This window comes from Ovis aries, chromosome 2 (genome assembly GCF_016772045.2).
Source record: "Ovis aries strain OAR_USU_Benz2616 breed Rambouillet chromosome 2, ARS-UI_Ramb_v3.0, whole genome shotgun sequence".
NCBI classification, from domain to species: Eukaryota; Metazoa; Chordata; class Mammalia; order Artiodactyla; family Bovidae; genus Ovis; species Ovis aries.
Genome location: NC_056055.1, coordinates 240,759,536 through 240,778,955, shown reverse-complemented (window position 1 = coordinate 240,778,955; position 19,420 = coordinate 240,759,536). Strand labels below are relative to the sequence as shown.

Here is a 19,420-nt window from a genome sequence, read left to right as displayed (position 1 = left end):
CAAGGTAGTGGATAGATATACTTATCTCACAGATCATGTGTGAGAACTCTGGGGAACTCTGGAGGTAGAATGTGGACTGGTTGTAACACTGATTTTTGTGATTTCAAGGAGAAGAAAAGTTCTCTCTGTCTGGCCTCAAATTCCTTCAGGCTTCTATAGGAGGATATTTTAGGACTATGAAAAAAAAGTGTGGGGTTGTCAAAAAAGGGTAGTAGCTACATCCAAGCAGGAAAAGGCAGACACACAAAGAGTCCCTAGGGGTTGGTAATTTTTTTTTCTTTTATTCTATTTTTTTTCTTTAATTGAAGTGCAATTGATTTACAGTGTTTCAGACATGTAGCAAAGTGATTCAGTTAAACATACAATATTCTTTTTCCTGATCTGCTAAGTAGCAGCACCAGATTTCAGCATATAATAGTTTATATAACTCTGAAATTAGTTCTGTGCACTTGTGTGTGGATTTTGTTGTTAAATATTTTATTTATTTATTTGGTAGCACCAGGTCTTAGCTGTGGAACACGGGATCTTCAGTAGAGTGTGGGATATAGTTCCCCAACCAGGGATTGAACCATGGTCCCCTGCATTGGAAACGCAGAGTCTTAGCCACTGGACCACCAGGGAATCCCTTTTGTATGTAATATGTAATACTTTTTTTCTTTTTTAGCTCTTGCTTCAGAACTTGAAAAAAGACTGGAAATGAAAGCAAAATTTGGTTCCCTGAAATTCACAGGGATCAAGTTAGCCTTGGAAAAAGTTCCAGAAGTGAAAATGGGCAGAGGTGGAGAAGGCAATGGGACCCCACTCCAGTACTCTTGCCTGGAAAATCCCATGGACAGAGGAGCCTGGTAGGCTGTAGTCCGTGGGGTTGCTAAGAATCGGACACGACTTCACTTTCACTTTCACTTTTCACTTTCATGCATTGGAGAAGGAAATGGCAACCCACTCCAGTGTTTTTGCCTGGAGAATCCCAGGGACGGGGGAGCCTGGTGGGCTGCTGTCTATGGGGTCACACAGAGTCGGACACAACTGAAGTGACTTAGCAATGAGGGTTTAAAGCATTTTCATAAGGTTGAATTACTCAGAAGGGCTAGTTCTGGAGGATGACACATGAATGAGTAAGCTGGGAAATGCTGGGTTCAATGTTCAATCCACCAAAAAACATTCAGATCAGTTCAGTTCAGTCGCTCAGTCGTGTCCGACTCTTTGCGACCCCATGGACTGCAGCATGCCAGACGTCCCTGTCCATCACCAACTCCCAGAGTTTACTCAAACTAATGTCCATCGAGTCAGTGATGCCATTCAACCATCTCATCTTCCGTCCTTCCCTTCTCCTCCTGCCCTCAATCTTGCCCAGCATCAAGGTCTTTTCAAATGAGTCAATGCTTTGCATCAGGTGGCCAAAGTGTTGGAGTTTCAGCTTCAACATCAGTCCTTCCAATGAATATTCAGGACTGATTTCCTTTAGGATGGAACATCCTAAAACATAAAAGCTTTAAAGATCAGGTGGTATTCCGAACACCATGAACTTTATGGCAGGACTGCACAGAGCCCTTAAGTTGCTACTGAGTTCTGAATGTCAAAAAGGGTGGGACGGACTCTGCAGAGTTCCTCAAATTCCTTTTTTTTTTTTTTTTTTACAATCAGTTGATTAATGTGCATAATTTATTAATTGGCTCTGGTGCTTAACACAGGCACAGCTTAATCCTTAATGCTAAATGTCTAATCATAAGGTTAGCACTGTTCTTTTTCCAGGGAAATACTTTTCCACAAATCTTATCCGATATTCGTTAAGCCAGTGATGATTATGTAAAATGGTGTATGAAGGCTGGTGGGGTATGTGTCCAGTCATGTCACAGATTTAGTATATTGAAAGAGTTGTGCAGCCATCACCTCAATTTAAGTTTAGAACATTTGAACAGTTTGATAACATTTGTTATCATCACAGAGCATTCTTGCACCCATGAGCAGTCATTCCCTGGTCTCTTTCCCCAGCCCCACCCTTTTCCTAGGATACTAGGCAACCATTAGTGAACTTTGTTTCTTTACAGATTTACTTATCATGGGCCCTTCATATAAATGGATTGTTTAGTATGTGGTGTTTTGTTATTGGCTCTTTTCATTTAACTGATTCTTGCACAATGGTATTGTTCTTCAGTAGTCCTGAGTGTTCATTTCTTTACTTATGAAATGGGAAATTCCTCAAATGTAGGAAGATGATTCAAAAGGTACTAAGTAGCCCTGCTGCTGCTGCTAAGTTGCTTTAGTCATGTCCGACTCTGTGTGACCCCATAGACGGCAGCCCACCAGGCTCCGCCGTCCCTGGGATTCTCCAGGCAAGAACACTGGAGTGGGTTGCCATTTCCTTCTCCAATGCATGAAAGTGAAAAGTGAAAGTGAAGTCGCTCAGTCGTGTCTGACTCTGTGCGACCCCATGGACTGCAGCCTACCAGGTTCCTCCGTCCACGGGATTTTCCAGGCAAGTGTACTGGAGTGGGGTGCCATTGCCTTCTCCGTCCTCAAATTCCTAAATCTTAAGGGTCTCAAATCCAGTTGACGCACCTCCATCAGACTGACTCAGCCTCACCTCTCTCCCAGCCCCTTGTTCCTGGAGAGCCTGATATTGCTTCAGCCACGGTCATCATCCTATGCCCTAGCATAGGTGGCTGGCTTGGCCTTCCCTGGAGTAAGTCTGGGCTCCAGCAGAGCCTCCGTGGTGACCACCACGGTGAGGGCAGCAGCGGCTCTAGCCTTCTAACCATAAGCCTTGTCAGATTTTGTTTTATTTTCTTTTTTGTAAAGTGAGTGCCTGACTTAAGCTCTGATTGCCATCCATTTTATTTTTATTTATTTATTTTTTTTTTAACAGAATGAGGCGTTTTATTACTCAAAAATGGTTCATTTTTTATTTAGCTTTCTGACTCTGTGCTTGTGCTTTCAATACTTTCACAACGATCTTCTGCTCTTCAATAAGGAAAGCGCGCTTGATCCTGTCACGGACACATTTAGCACACATGGAACCACCATATGCTCGGCTGACATGTTTCTTTGTTTTAGACAACCTCATGAGAACTTTTGGTCTCACAGCACGAACCCCTCTAAGTCGGCCTGGGCACACACCACATGCAGATTTTGGTGCTTTCCCAACCTTCTTGGTATAAAGGTAAACAATTCTATTACCAGGGGTCCGGGACAGCCTGGTTTTGTCAGAGGCTGTATTGTAGGATAGCCTACGACGGTATGTCAGACGCTGCACCATCCTGAATGCCTCTAGATGCCGTCCCCGGAAGAGGAAGAAGGAATGCCATCCATTTTAAAAGAGGCAACCACTTGAAGGGGCCTATGTTTAGCAAACACCTTGGGCGCCTCTCCCCACTGAGATTCCTCTGTTTTCGCAATCTTAGTTGATTTGGCTAACTGACAATTTGGGTCACTAGCTTTTTCTCTCTCTCTTCCCACGCTATAAAATCCCACGCTTATGTTTTAAATTCATCAATAAAGAGTGAGCCTTCAAAACTCTAGGCCCCCACCCTCAACCCCAATAGAAGCAGAAGACAGGCCCATGCTTTATCCCTCCCTCTCTCCACCTGTGAATTCACTGCGTGGTATGCTATGTAACGTCCAGATCTTGTAAGTAATAAACCTTTATTTTTCAAACTTTCCTGTTGCTTAGTACTTAAAGGCATCTTGAAATTAACAAGAATAACAAGGGCCGGTCTAACCACATTAGTCATTAATAAGCTGAGACCAGCACAAAAACCGCACCCAACCCCACAAGACCTGGAGGCTCCTCTCACCACCTGCAGAGTCAGCTGACAGCCCCTGAGCAGCCCCCACAGCTGCCCAAAGGGTCAAGTGACACAAGGGACGCTGAGGGCATTGACGCTCTGGGAGGCAAACTCCAATCCTAAGAGATGGGAGGTGAAAGAAGCCAGGAGACTAGTCTCCCCCTTCTTACTGATGAACTGTTCAAGGCACATTATTCTTTCTGCCCTGCTAGAAACATCTCCCATGCTTGAGCAAGCAGCCAGCTCTCTTGGTGAAGCTGTGGCCAGCTTGGTAAATTATACTTTATATATTTGCTTTCCTCCCTAGTGGCTCAGCTGGTAAAGCATCTGCCTGCAGTGTGGGAGACCTGGGTTCAATCCCTGGGTTGGGAAGATCGCCTGGATAAGGGAAAGACTACCCACTCCAGTATTCTGGCCTGGAGAATTCCATGGACTGTATATATAGCCCACAGGGTCGCCAAGAGTTGGACATGACTGAGCGACTTTCACTTCACTTTCCTGCCTGGCTTCCCCTTCCCTTCACTCTGGCTGTCCTGGGAATGTAGCTCAACTATTCACTCTTTGCCTCAGGCTGTGTTTTCTAGCGAACCAGAGAACAAGGCATTAAATGCAATCTTTTCTGACGGGGCCTGTCAGGGCCAGTTTTCCAAGGAGCTCTCATCGGGACATGCCAGTTTGAAGGACAACTTGTTTGGTGGGATGGAAACCTAGGTTTTTGCCATTACTGTCTCTTTCCTGCCAACACTTCCTAGCAGGCCCTTCTGTCCATCTGCCCTGAACTCTCCTCACTGAACAAAAAGGCTGAATGAGACCCCAGCTCTTTTAGTAATAATTGGAAGAAAGCTCTGTGCATTTATTAAAACAACATATAACACAAACTCGGTCACCGTCCCTTATGTGGGGTATAGACACTGAAATACAGTACATTATCCTTTCCTGGACCTGTGAGTGCTACAAAGTCCTCCCACCAAGGAGAGGAAGTGGGCAGCTGTATCAACCTGGCTTCCTTCCCTTCTTTATAACAATCGCCAGTCACACAATGACCAGGCATTATCATACAAAAGTTCCTTTACAAAAAGCACCAAATTGGCATACATATACAAGTATACAAAAATCACATTTAAAAAATGTACAAAATATTCCATTTTGCACCAACGTAGAAAAGAATCCAGTGTGGTTGTTTCAAGCACGTTTCCAATTCTGGTTCGCAACGCTGGACACAGCGGTGGGGTCCTACTCCTAGTTCCTGCTCTCTGAGCAGAGAGAAGACACACCTCCCCGTTGCCCCTCCAGGGGCCCTGACCCCTCCCACCCTGGGCCGGTCACTAAGGCAGCTGGGCCCATCCCCACCCTCCCCTGTCTCTCTGCATCCAGAGGGTCTCTCCCTCAGCATCTCCTTACTGGCGTCCTGAAAGAAAAAGACAAAGAAAACCAAGGTGAGACGGGAACGCAGGAGGATGCAGGGCTTACCAAGCTGCGGGGGGAAGATTATCAAACCCCAATTCCTGCCTGGGCTTCCCTGGTGGCTCAGACGGTAAAGCATCTGCCTACAATGCGGGAGACCTGGCTTTGATCCTGGGTTGGGAAGATCCTCTGGAGAAGGAAATGGCAACCCACTCCAGTACTCTCGCCTGGAAAAGCCCATGGACAGAGAAGCCTGGTAGGCTTCAGTCCATGGGGTCGCAGAGTCGGACATGACTGAGTGATCGCTAACTCCTGCCTGACCTCTTCCTTTTAAAATCAAAATGGAATTTAGCTGCCTGAATGCTATGGATTGGAGATCCAATGCAAAAAAACTATAGACGGCTGAAAAATGAAAGTGTTAGCTGCTCAGTTATGTCCAACTCTTTTGTGACCTCATGGACTATAGCTCAGCAGGCTCTGCTGTCCATGGAATTATCCAGGTAAGAATACTGGAGTGGGTTGCCATTTCCTTCTCCAGGGGATCTTCCCGACCCAGGGATCGAACCCATGTCTCCTGCATTACAGGCAGATTCTTTACCACTGAGCCACCCGGGAAGCCCCAGCATTGTTTGCTCTTTCCAAATTTTCACAAGATGAAAATCCAAATTCTTTATTGAAATCTTCTTGTAAAAAACAAAAGCTCCTTTTAAAAAAAGACTACTACTTTTTAAAATGCTGACAACTAATTTTTAAAATTTTGAATTTTGAGCCAAGCCTGAGTGCTCTCTCTGACTTCTGTTGCACTGTGTCACTTTCCATTTAGGAAGGTCATTTAGAGGTAAAATGAGAGCTCTTTATTATGAATAGTTGGAGGGACTTCTCTAAGAGAAAAGGGAACGGGATTTTACCCTCAAATCTCTTTTTAATTTTACCTTAGAAACTCTTAAAAAGGGTTTAAAACCCCTGCTGGGGACGGGAAACATCATCCCAGTGTCACTCAGCAGGCATCTCAAGTTGTCACTGAATGAATGAAAAGGTGGAGCTAGATGGGTATCTCACCTTCTTCCTTCCCCTCTGTGGACTCTTCCTCTTCCTGATCTTCTTCTTCTTCAATGAACTCCTCCTCTTCCTCATCTGTGTGCGACAAAGAACAATTGCCTTAGGTTGGGGCTGGTGTCTCAGAGGAGAAGGTCAAAGGAGATCCAGGCTGGAGGCACCCAGTTCAGTTCAGTCGCTCAATCGTGTCCGACTCTTTGCGACCCCATGGACTGCAGCACACCAGGCTTCCCTGTCCATCACCAACTCCCGGAGTTTGCTCAAACTCATGTCCATTGAGTCTGTGATGCCATCCAACCATCTCCTCTTCTGTCGTCCCCTTCTCCTCCTGCCTCCAATCTTTCCCAGCATCAGGGTCTTTTCCAGTGAGTCAGTTCTTCACATCAGGTGGCCAAAGTACTGGAGTTTCAGCTTCAGCATCAGTCCTTCCAATGAATATTCAGGACTGATTTCCTTTAGGATGGACTGGGTGGATCTCCTTGCTGTCCAAGGGACTCTCAAGAGTTTTCTCCAACACCACAGTTCAAAAGCATCAATTCTTCGGCACTCAGCCTTCTTTATGGTCCAACTCTCACATCCATACATAACTACTGGAAAAACCATAGCTTTAACTAGACAGACATTTGTCGGCAAAGTAATGTCTCTGCTTTTTAATATGCTGTCTATGTTGGTCATAACTTTTCTTCCAAGTTGCAAGCATCTTTTAATTTCATGGCTGCAGTCACTATCTGCAGTGATTTTGGATCCCCCAAAACTAAAACCTCTCACTGTCTAGCCAGGATCAAATGGCCATGTGGTGACCTCAGGGGCCCAGGAGGTGATGGGCTTGGTCCTCCCTCCTCCAGCAGGCTCCAAGGCAGGGAGGCTCAAGACCCCCTTTGTTCTGGGGGCAGCAGCATCTCTTCCCTGGTCTGACTGTGGCCAGAGGAGACCCCAGGAATGCACACCCAGACCATCTGCCTCTGCACACAGAGCGTCATTCCCTGGGAGATGCAGGGAAATGCCTTGGTCCCCAGGAATCAGAGTCCTTATCCTGAAGGAATTTGCTCAGTCTTTGAAATTTGCTTGCTTCACACTCCTTGTCCAGTTTTCCCGCATTCCTTAGCCTACAGGGCCATGGATACAGGGTGGGGAGCCCTTCAGGGGCCATCTGTTCGCTAGTTGCCTGAAACTGAGCCCCACATGGTGACTATGGTACAAGCTCTGTGCTCACTTTCCCGTCCTGGGGTCTCACCTTCAAGCTCTACTCACAGGGGACAGGCCCCTTCCCCACCCCCTCTCTCAAGCCCCTACTTTGAGCCTTTGGGTGCCCTGAAGGGGTCAGTACAGACTCAGAGTATTTGTCAAGAGTATCTGGAGAAGGGCTTGAAAGAGTTAATTCCTCCAAACTGACAACTGGGATCTGTGCATAACCCGAGGAATTTTTTGTGTGTGTGTGGTGGTTTAAACCATTATTACAATTAACTACTTATAGCAGCATTTGCTAAGAATTTACTATGTGCCAAGTGCTCACTTGTGCTAAGGACTGTACACACATTGCCTCATACAATCCCCAGATGACCCTCGATGGAACCTGCACTTACTGCCCATGTGGGCTCTGCAAGTCACTCACCTTTCCTTGGTTAATTTTTTTTATTTTATATTGGAGTATAGCCGATTAACAACACTGTGATGGTTTCAGGTGGACAGCAAACGGACTCAGTCATACATGGTCATGGATCCATTCTCCCACCTTTCCTGGGTGTTATTGCCTTGACTATAAAAGAACTACCTCTTAAAGCTGTTGTATTAAACAGCAGAATTCATGTCCAGGGCTCAGTGGCCAGGACACAGAAAGTTCTCAATGAATGGTAGCCATGGGTGCTCTCCCCATTTACCCGTGAGGACACAGAAAGGCTCAGGAGGTTACTCAAGGCAGTGCGGGTATTCACAGTGTCAGACTGCTCACATAGTATGATCCACTCTTGAATATCTTAGTTTAGGGAGGATGACTTCAGGGGATCTTCCCAAGCCGGGAAGAACCCAACCAGGGATGGAACCGGGTTCCCAACCAGGGATGGAACTGGCCAGCAGCCGAGTTCTTTAACACTAACACCACTTGGGAAGCCCAGATGATCTACAGCCATGGATTTACCCAAGTCCATTGACACCTCCCTGGTGACTGGCAACTTCCCTGGTGGCTCAGACAGTAGAGAGTCTGTCTGCAATGCCAGAAACCCAGGTTCGATCCCCAGGTCGGGAAGATCCCCTGGAGAAGGAAATGACAACCCACTCCAGTATTCTTGCCTGGAGAATCCCATGGACGGAGGAACCTGGTGGGCTACAGTCCATGGGGTCACAAAGAGTTGGACACAACTGAGCGACTAACACTTTCATTGACACCTCAGCTTTGGGATGTATGTCGTCCTTACCCAAGAATAGAGTATATTTGGGCTTCTGAAAATGGATTTAACACTCCGGATTCTGAAAGCTTGCAGGTGAGCAGACGCAGGAGGTGTCAAGAAGCTTTTCTTTCTCTTGCAAGCCCATTCACAGCTCTTCCCCGCCCCTACACGACCCTACCCCTCTTTCTTACTCTCAGCAGACCACTAGAGCACCACTTATCACAAAAAGGCAACATTCAACAGAACTGGATCTGCCCTCCCTCTCTTTGTTGCTAACTAGCTACCTTTCAACTGTGAAACCTTGAGCGAACTATCAACATCTTTGTTCTCCATCTGGTTCCTCATGCTTCTTATTATTTTTCCTTTATTATCGTTATGGCTATATTGTTAAAATTATTATAGGTATGCTATGGAAAAGTAATCACAGACAGAAGCAAGGACAGAATATAGATAAATTAAGGTGCCTGAGCATCCAAGTTTATAGCATAGGAAGCTGAAGCTAAGACTAGATTTAGGCAATAACTAGTATATGTCCAGTACCCTACACAGGCCTCTGAATCAATGTCTTATTTGTTGCCCAGCATCATTCGGTGGTCATTATCAGTAGGCCCATTTGTAACCTAAGTTTAAAGTGAGGAAATGAAGCTCAGAGAGGTGGAGGGAACCATCAAAATGCCATGCAAGATAAGAAATGGCAGAACTGGGTGGTTCCGTGGTTAAGAATCTGCCTGCCAGCGCATGGAACACTGGTTCCATTCCTGGTCTGGAAAGAGTCCGCCTGCGGGAGGATAACTAAGCCTGTGCTCCAAAACGAGAAAAGTCCATTCACTGTAACTAGAGAAAGCCCGCACACAGCAACAAAGACCCAGGGAAGCCAAAAATAAATTAAAAAAAAAAAAAATAGAAGTTTCTGCCTGATTTTATGAAGTTAAAAGACGCTTGCTCTTTGGAAGAAAAGCTATGACAAACCTAGACAGCATGTTAAAAAGCAGAGACATTACTTTACCAACAAAGGGTCTGCCTAAAAGCTATGGTTTTTCTAGTAGTCATGTACGGATGTGAGAGTTGGACCATAAAGAAGGCTGAGTGCCGAAGAATTGATGTTTTTGAACTGTGGTGTTGGAGAAAACTCTTGAGAGTCCCTTGGACAGCAAGGAGATCCAACCAGTCCGTCCTAAAGGAAATCAGTCCTGAATATTCATTGGAAGGACTGATGCTGAAGCTGAAACTCCAATACTTTGGCCACCTGACGCAAAGAATTGACTCACTGGAAAAGACCCTGGTGCTGGGAAAGACTGAAGGCAGGAGGAGAAGGGGACGACAGAGGATGAAATGGTTGGATGGCATCACCAGCTTGATGGATGTGAGTTTGAGCAAGCTCCGGGATTTGGCGATGGTCAGGGAAGACTAGTGTGCTGCAGTCCATGGGGCTGCAAAGAGTCAGACTCGACTTAGTGACTGAACTGAACTGAACCGCCTGATTCCAAATTGCCTTGCTGTTTCTATCACCCCAAGTTCCTCCCTATAGCAGATCCATACACAGTTTATTGAGCTGGGCTCATCCGGATGTCGACTGTGCAAGTTTGATGGATATCTGGGTATGTTGGGCAGTGTATCTGCCTCCCTGTGGGGCTCAGTGGGAGGGAAGCTGACCTCCAGGGGAAATAATCCCTTACCTGCCCCAAAGTCGATGGTCCTCAGGGTGTCAGCTACGTGCTCCAAGTCCAAAGTAAAGTAGTCCATGTTTTCAAAGCCCTGCTCTATCTTCCCCAGCTGGCAACCCTTGGAAGCTTCCACGATGCTGTGGGGCAGAGAGAAAAGGGGGGAGGGGCACAGTGAGATCTCTGGTTCCAGAGAAGGAAGGAGGCGTGTTAGCTCCAACTTACACCAGGGCACATGCTTGTGTCCACACCCAAGCCTTGCACCCAGAGGCTTCCCTGGAGGGTGGAGTATTTTCCCTTGGGTCACAAGCAGAATAGATGTCTAAGACAGCAGGGATGCAAAGGCTAGGAAAGGTAGCCCGGGGGTAGCCCCTCCCAGCAGAACTAATGCAAAGGAGGAGGCCTTCTGAACATGCCAGAGGCCCTGAGGGGAACTGGGGCCTTGACTCATAGCCCTGGGGAGACACTGACCTTCTGATGAGCTGCTTGGCACTCTGTTGGGGGAGAGAAAGAGCAAAGGGTTAGAACTGCAGAAAGGGGAGCCCCAGGAAATCAGCAAAACCGGGACCAGGCACTGCAGATGCACACTTGGTGCCGTACCCTTGCCCAGCTTTGACCTGTTCATCGGCTTCAGCCAAACAACGTGGATTTTCCCTCTGTCCATGGTCTGGTCTTTATCCTAGGACCCTCCTATTGTGGCAGGAAGCTTGGATTCTAGGAGTATTCATCTAAGCACTCTTAAACACGGAAATCCCCAAGATAAGAATCATATTCTAATCACCTTTTTATACCCGATGTCTAACACAAAGCCTGGCCCACAGTATATGCTTAGGAAATTTTCATTGAACTTAATTCTTCCTTGCAAAATCTTATAGCTGATCCCTTCATGTTTCCCCCAACAAGCTCTTCTAGGGTAGGGCTGTCTCTTTCATCTGTCTCTCCATCTCAGCAACTGGCCTAGGCCAGGTGCTCAGTTAATAGTCTCCACATGGGCACTGTATTTTGCAGCTTGCAAAGCCATTTCACAAGCATCCTTTTATTTGATCCTCATAAAATCAGTTGAGAGGAAGGGAGGGAGAAATTGTTACATGCTCACTATGCAGATAGGGGCTTCCTGGGTAGCTCAGCTGGTAAAGAATCTGCCTACAATGCAGGAGACTCCGGTTCTATTCCTGGGTGGGGAAGTCCCCCTGGAGAAAGGATAGGCTACCCACTCCAGTATTCTTGGACTTCCCTGGTGGCTCAGATAGTAAAGAATCCACCTGCAAAGCAGGAGGCCTGGGTTCAATCCCTGGGTTGTGAAAATCCCTTGGAGGAGGGCATGGCAATCCACTCCAGTGTTCTTGCCTGGGGAATCCACATGGACAGAAGAGCCTGGCGGCTACAGTCCATGGGGTCACAAAGAGCTGGACACGACTGAGTGACTAAGCACAGCACAGCATATACGGATGAGGAAACTGAGTCTTTAAATATGAATGAGCTTGAAATAACTTCCCCAAAGGCATAGTCTTTGGAGATCAGAGATGGAGCCCAACTTGCCCCTTGGAGCTGCTGAGTTGAAGGGCCCACCCCCTCCCAGGACTGCTCACCGAGAGGAAGATGGCGCCACCAGGCTCGTCCAGAGACTGGATGGCCGTCTCCACCAGCTTGGTGGACTTGTCCAGTTGCTCCCGGTACTGCTGGATGAGGGCCTCGAGGAAGCCGAGCTTCTCCTCCTGCTCGCGCGTGATCCGCTGCAGCAGCTCGCTCTTCTTCTCGTCCAGGATGGCGTACAGCACGTCAAACTTCTGGCTCAGTTCCTCTTTCACCTGGTGACTGTTCTCCTGGGGACAGAGATCTCTGAGTCACGCCCTGCAGGTCCTCCTTCCTATCCCCTACCCCTTCCTTCCTGGGATGGGTGTGCTAGGAATGAAGAGTCTAGAGCTGGGAGGGATTTACCACACCCCCATTTTGCAGAACACGAAACAAAGCCTTAGCCGGAAGAAAGCATTTGCTAGGGTTTGCTAGAGGCTGGCGTCGTAGAGAAAGCTACACTTTTCCTCGAAAGTGGAGACTCTAGGGTCAGGCAGGATGACATATATGGGCCTCCTGTGTGCCCCCCAGTCACACTCTTTCTCCACTTTAGGACCAAGACCAGATTTGGGAAATTCTGCATCATTTGGTCCCCAGAGAAGTGGAGAAGCAGCCCCCCACCAACCCCTGGCAATGGTATCCACATTGAGGCTCCCTGCTGTCCAACACTGACGCTACATTTTAGTTTTCTTACCTGTAAACTGGGTATAATAGCAGCATCTCATTAGACTGGGGGCCCCTCGTAGATAATAACATCCTTCTTCCTTCTCTGAACCTATACTCACACAACTCTATCCATCAGAAATACACTGATCACTCCCAACCCCCCATGTCATTCCCAGGTCCCCACCTCAAGGGGATATGAAAAATCATGGATGCTTTTGCAGAAATAGAAAAGGGTCCTCTGCCTCTACAGTCTTGCTCCTCAGAGTGTGGTCCATGGACAAGCAACTTGGGCAAATCCTGGGAGCTTGTTAGAAAAGCACAATCTCATGCCTCCTTCTAGACCTACTGAATCAGAACTTGAATTCTAACAAAATCTCAGGGTGATTTCAAGTTTCCCATTAAAGTCTGAGAAGCTTTAGTGTACAGCACACTGGAGAACAATGCTCTAAGAACTACTAGTTCCCTGAATAAATGCTGGGAATGATTGAAGGGGATACTGCCTGAAGTCAGGGACCTGGTCTGCCTTCCTCGCCACCCCATCCTCAGCATCTTTGGCAGAGCCTGGTATCCAGCTGTCCTCAAGAAGCTTTTGTGAGTGAATGCATAAATGGATTAGTCATTCCCTCCCCAACCATCCCTGTGTGAACACTCCAGGCCCAGGCTCCATGGGGAAGCCACCCCAGAGACCAGGTTGCCCTGGGAGGCCTCGAACACCCAGGCCCAGCTATGCTCCCCCTCACCTTGGTCACTCGACAGGAGTCCTCCAGCTGAGTGATGATGGTCTGCACACGGTCATTCCCTGCCACCAGCATGGAGATACAGTTACTCAGCTCAGTCTAGATGGGAGGGACGGTGGGGGAACAGGAGAGGAGAGACAAAAATAGTCTCAGGGCCCACCCTCATGGGAGTGGCAGCAACACAGCACCCTCACTCCCCTCTCTGCTAGAAAGAAAATCTTTCTGGGGCGCAGCTCAGGTCCAGAGCAGAGAACACCGGAGAGACACTGCATCCCCCATATCACAGTGGAGGCACAGAGAGGGGACGTGAGCTGCCCCAAATGCACAGCAGTGTGCTGGCCAAGGAGGGGCTTGTTTCTGGGAATGAAAGGATCCAGAAAAAAAAAAAAAAGGTTGGAGAATTCTAGAAGAGAAGATCAAGGGAAGAGAGGAAGGAGGGGAGGAAAGAGTAAAGAAAAGGGTTATTGTTGCTTAGCCACTAAGTCGTGTCTGACTCTTTTGCGATCCTAGGGACTGTAACCCACCAGACTCCTCTGTCCATGGGATTTCCCAGGCAAGAAAACTGGAGTGGGTTGCCATTCCCTTCTCCAGGAGATCTTCCCAGCCCAGGGATTGAATCTGTGTCTCATGGATTGGTAGGTGAATTCTTTACCACTGAGTCACCTTGGAAGCCACAGCTTACTGTATGTACAGGGTGGTGGGGCTCTCGCAGGCCCAGGGACCCAGGGAGAAGGCTGCCTCTTGCTGCAGGGGGATCTGGGGAGCGGGGACCAGCACAGGAAGGGGCAGCAGGGGCCCAAACGACACTGGATTATAGAAGTCATGGCCTGAGAGGACCCGGGTGACCTGGCCCTGAGATCTGGTCTCTCCCTTGGGGCCGCACCCAGGTGCCCTCAACCGGCTCTAAGTATAACTCATGAGCTCAGCTTGCCATCTCCCCAAGGAAGGCAAGGGCAGTTCTCCCTGTGGCCCAGGACGTCCCTCCAGGGGGACTATTCCTGAAAGGCCGGCTCAGCAGATCTATGGGGATCAAGTCCACATCCTGAATCATCTGTCCAGCAGGCTTGGGCTTGGGGTGGGAGTCACTCAGGCCAGTACCTTCTGTCCCTGGAAGACACTCTGCAGGGGGGCCACCTCGCAGGCCTTGTGGGCTCCGAACACCTTGCACATGGAGCACGTGGGCACCTCGCACGTGAGGCAGTAGATGTTGATTTTCTCATCTTCATGCTCCTTGCACATGGGGTGGCTGCCCTTCTGCAGCGGCCGGCTGAAGTGGAGAAGAGTCATCAGTCACGAGGCGGGGTCTGAAATCCCTGTCTTCCCCTGCAGCCCCAGGAGCCCCCCACCCCACTCCATATCTACAACCCGAGCTCTCAGAGGTTGTCTGTCCTGAATCCTTTTCTTTTCATTCTCTGAGGGCCCGGAACCAGGGAAGCCAGTGACACCAAGACTAGGATTCAAACTCCAGTGATGGAGTTGGCCCAGGCCTGGCTAGTGCAGGACCTGGAAAAAGTTGTAGGATCCCAGAGTCATTTTGAGACATTCTGGAAAAGAGGAAACTGGGTCCCAGAAAGGTGAATGGACTTGCCCAAGGTCGCCCAGCAAGTCAGGGCAGGGGAGGCTAAGGTTCATTTGTTCTAATTATAGTCCCTAGGCTCTTGGTTACAGCAGGTTGGGCTTCCAACAAAGCAATTTATATTCATGGCCTCACCGAATTCTATATTTAATCCACCAGACTGTAATCTCTGTCAAAGCAGGGAAACTTGCCTGTAGTCTTCAGCCCTAAATCTGCAGTGTACAGTGCCTGACATGGAGAAGGCGGTGATTAAATAGAGTGGGAAGAATACATCAGTAAGCATGCCATGATGGTGTACCAAGGCTCTGAGAAGGAGGTGGTATGTGTGCCCCAAGTCACTCAGTGAAAGCAGAGGCAGCCCAGGGCCATCCAATGGCCCAGCACAAGCCTCAATTTCCAACCTGAGAGTCTTTCCAGGATCCAGAGTTGCTTCTTTCTCTTTCTTCCCAAACACACACTCTTAGGATAACTTTCTCCCTTTGTCTCTCTCCTCTTAGGGCCTCGGGTTCTCTCACGGTCACTTCCTCCCTGAGATTCAATTTTTTGAGTCTAGGTTTTACGGCCCTGGCTAACTCTACGCTCATCTAGAATCAACAGTAGCGTCTACGTCATCTCTGATTTCCCAGCCCCTTACACAGCAGTGTGCTCACTTAGTCCTGTCTGACTCTTTGCAACCCCATGGACTGTAGCCCACCAGGCTCCGCTGTCTGTGGATTGCTCCAGTCAAGAATACCAGAATGGGTTGCCATTTCCTTCTCCAGGAGATCTTTCCAACCCAGGGACTGAACCCATATCTCCTGTGTCTCCTGCATTGACAAGCAGAGTCTTTACCACTGAGCAATGGCAGGCAGGTCATAAATGGTGACTATCCCCCATCATGTCAGTGCCTCACCTCCAAACAGCCCTGCATGACTGATCACACCCAGGGCATTACTGTCCCCTCAAGATCTTAAATAAGCTCCTTTCCAGACTTGTCTTCCCAGGGTCCCCCATGCTGGCAGGGCTCTTCCTTTGCCACCTGTCTCTGCCCTCTGGGAAGGGGGCCCTGGGGTGAGAGCAGGTGCAGAGCTGAGGCATGATCCTGCGGTCTGGTGCTGTGTCCCCCGTCATCCCAGATGCCCATCCTCCCAACCCCCGGCACCAGCGTCAGGGTTCAAGTCCACACTGTTCTGCCGCTTACTCATGGTGACCTTGGACAAGTGATTTCACCTCTCTGAGCCCTGGTTTCACCCCCAAGCTACTGAGATCATGGCAGGAGTTCTCCGCAGTGAATGTGCAGTGCCTGGCATGGAGCAGAACCTCAACAACTCTCGCCATCATTCAGTTCTGGGGAAAGGCCTGGGAGGGTTCAAACACAACTTCCTCTTCCTAGGTCGACTCTTATTTTGGTGCAATGTTGATTTTATTATGATCATGATCAACAACATAATCGCATTTTTGTAGTGTTGAACTCCGGCAACATGAGAGGCAGTAGCAGTTAAGAATGTTCACCACGGAGTCGGTCAGACAGGCTCCTTCTCAGCTTCGCCACTTGCTAGCTGAGTGGCCTCGGACAGACCTCTGAGTCTCCGTTTTCTCATCAGAAAATGAGGGTAAAAATGGCTTAAAGGATTACTGTGAGAATTAAAATGGGGATAATGCATGGAAAATGCTTAGTGCAGCACCGCACACAGTGGATGCTCAATAAATACTTGCCATCTTGAACACTTCCCATCAACATCCTATTTGATAGTCATAATAGCAACTCTTACTGTCCGTTTCTGGAGACAGAGGAAATAGAGGCCCAGAGACTCACCCAAGACCCTACAGTGCGTGAGTAGCAGAGTCAGAGTAGAGGACACAGTTCTCTGGTTGGAGCTTTCTCAGACAAGCACTAGTCTGTCGGCTTTTGGGGGCACAGGACACTGCCTGCAAGCACGTATTTGGTGAGGGTGTGGGACCGCAAGGGCCGTGAGGGCAGCAGCCTCTTGTCAGGACGTGCTGATCAGTAAAGATCTCCTTGGTAGCTTTATCTCTCCCCAACACGGCACAACCTCCACCAGGCACACATTCTGCCCAAGAACGAGTGGCTATTTCACATTCAGGGAGAGCTGGAGCTAGATGGGTTGTGCTGGGTCCCAGCAATTCTCCTTCTCAGCTGCGAAACTCTGGGTAAGTGATTTTACCTTTTTGAGCCCCAGCTTCCTCCTCCATGAAACAGGGATGATGAAAGCCCTGCTAATGCATAGAACTGCTGTGAAGCAGCAGCAGGAAGCATTCCTGGTGTTTGGCACTGCTGTTATCATTATAGAGAAACTGGCTTTGTTCTCACTGAACGCTTTCTCTGCTCATCAGGGCCACCTATCTGGCCCAGTGGCTCCCTCTCCCTCACTCTCCCTCTCACATCTCATCTGTCCCCTGATTTTGTTCTCAGTATCTCCTAGGAGGACAGCCTAATGTCTGGGTCCCCTGCCACTCACTGGATGACACCGAGAGCCAGGGCTGGGGGATAAGATGAGCCTCTGTTCATGCCTAAGGGAGACAGCTGTCTGGACTAACTGGCATAGCTCTTCCAGCTAGGGGCCTGGATCCAGAGCAGGTGAAGGAGGATGGGGCTCCGAAGCGCTGGACTCCCAGGATGGGCCGGGGCAGGCTGACGGCCTCCCCGTGGAGGGAGCACTGACCTGGAGCACTCCTGTTTGTAGATGTCAATGATGTTCTCCACCAGCAGATTCCGCTGCAGGCCGTACACTCCGTGGCGGTCCATGATCACCTCGTGGCGGCAGGAGGGGCAGCGGAAACGGCCTCCAGACATGGCCGCTGAGCCAACCCGGCCGGTCCAGTAGGGATTGGCAGCCTGCTGGCGACAGGGGTGGAGGTGAGGCCGGGGCTCCCCCTCAGCTCCTTCCCTTTCTGAGCTCCGACTGTCTTCCCCATTGATTACCACCACCATTCTCATCAAACCACATGACTTAAAGCTTCCCTCGGCTCAGACCGGTAAACAGCCTGCCTGTAGCGCCAGAGACCGGGGTTCGATCCCTGGGTTGGGAAGATCCCCTGGAGAAGGAAATGGCAACCTACTCCAGTACTCCTGCCTGGAGAATCCCATGGATGGAGGAGCCTGGCAGGCTACCGTCCATGGGGTTGCAGAGTTAGTCATAACTGAGCAACTTCACTTTCTTTCCTAATATGAGAGAGGCAGCCCACTTACACAGGGAGTACCTGAGAAGCAACTAAGGAATCAACAGGTTTGGAGGTCAGCAGACCGAGGCTCAAGGCAGAGTAATTCTCGGAATGACTTTGGGTGAGCAACCTTTTCTCACCAAGCCTCAGTTTGTCCATTCATGAAATGGGCATGTAATTAGAGCCAGCTCTTAGAGTTGCTACTTTAAAGAAAAAATAGAGACCATTCTGTAAAGTGCTTCTGGGGAAATTTGAGGCCTGTCTCTCAGCCAGTATGGACACCCACTCCCATTCTTTTCTTAAGGAGATGAAGCCCCTCCTGCTCCCCATTATAGGAAACAGTTTCAAGGGGAAGATGCCTCTACTGTCCAGTGCCTCTCAGCCACCCTCCTCCTAAAGATCTGGGCCCCCTGCCACCGCGGAGCTGGCTCCAGCCCCTGGGGTCTGGTTTCTCTCTCCTTTCTGCCTGCCTCTCCCACTTATCACTTGAGGCATTTGACTCCTGATTGGAGAGTCAACTGTGGTGCTCAGGACAGGGTGGGGTAGCTGCAGGCAGGGTGGGGAGGGGACAAGTGCGTCATGGAGAAGGAATGGGTCAGCCAGAGCCACCTCCCCAGCCCCATCGACCCCTTCCAGAGACTTCGGCAGGGGTTCACTGTGAGGGGGTTAAAAACAAGTCCAGTTTGGAAGGGTTCTGGACTAAGAGAGAAGTTTTCTTTTAGCTTTCATCACAGGAAGACTAAGTAGCTGCCTGGAGCCCCAGTTCTACGCCAGGCCCAGCACTGACCTGGAAGATGTCGTTGGCACACTTCCGGCAGAGGTTGTGCTGACACGGCAAGATGACCACCGGCTTGGTAAACATCTCCAGGCAGATGGGGCAGATCAGCTGCTTCTCCAGGTTCTCCATGGGGTTTCCATCCTGGATCAGGCTCGACTTATAATCCATGTTGTCCTGGGGACAGATGTGGGGACCCACCTGGCTGCCTCCTTCACCTGCCTTGCTCTGAGCAGACCTGGGGGTCTTTGTCACAGAATACCCGCCTGGAGCCTCTTTGCCTTCTTCTCCTGGCGCCTAAATTCTGCCTTGGTCTGAGGCCCCTCTGATATTTATAGCTGGGCCCTGGTCACATGAGCCCCAGGAGGAGACCAGCTGAACATTCCGGTGCCAAGTGGCTGGCGAAGCTTGAGTTTCCGCCAGGCCTGAAAGACCAACCCTCTCAGATCACATGTAAGGATGAGCAGTCGCTGTTCCCTCAGGACGGGGGTCGTAAACAAGAACAGCTTGTTCGTGGGCAGGCTTGGGGCAGGACTGGTACCCAGAGTTTCCTCCAAAAATTAGTCTCCTCCTACAGCAGGCTGGTAAGGAGTGAGGGGGCCACTGGGATTTGTGGGGTTAACAGCCAGTGCCCTCTTACTG

The 19,420-nt window shown here is 49.3% G+C and overlaps 1 protein-coding gene across 2 annotated transcripts; it reads right to left on the bottom strand.

Annotated features, from left to right (window-relative positions):
- Positions 1–2,875: 2,875 nt before the first annotated feature.
- On the bottom strand, positions 2,876–19,084 carry TRIM63 (tripartite motif containing 63). Of its 2 annotated transcripts, XM_004005100.5 has the most exons (9): positions 18,791–19,084; positions 17,505–17,677; positions 14,364–14,532; positions 13,269–13,364; positions 11,880–12,113; positions 10,762–10,784; positions 10,306–10,430; positions 6,249–6,323; positions 2,876–5,193 (listed from the first exon to the last, which is right to left on the bottom strand). In XM_004005100.5, exons 1-9 carry the CDS (start codon positions 18,947–18,949, stop codon positions 5,183–5,185), a joined length of 1,065 nt encoding a protein of 354 aa, XP_004005149.1. In that variant the 5' UTR covers positions 18,950–19,084; the 3' UTR covers positions 2,876–5,182. The 2 variants fall into 2 exon arrangements, with proteins under 2 accessions (XP_004005149.1, XP_060266636.1); XM_060410653.1 differs by lacking the exon at positions 10,762–10,784 and having other exon boundaries at positions 11,860–12,113.
- Between the last annotated feature and the right edge of the window lie 336 nt (positions 19,085–19,420).

What these genes read in the sequence shown, in the direction of transcription:
- TRIM63 (XM_004005100.5), bottom strand. Translation starts at nt 18,949, where the DNA reads ATGGATTATAAGTCGAGCCTGATCCAGGATGGAAACCCCATGGAGAAC. An exon ending in ACTCCTGTCGAGTGACCAAG is followed by an intron (nt 12,114 to 13,268) that starts GTGAGGGGGAGC and finishes CTCTGTCCCCAG; the next exon opens with GAGAACAGTCACCAGGTGAA. An exon ending in GCCAAGCAGCTCATCAGAAG is followed by an intron (nt 10,431 to 10,761) that starts GTCAGTGTCTCC and finishes TCTGCCCCACAG; the next exon opens with CATCGTGGAAGCTTCCAAGG.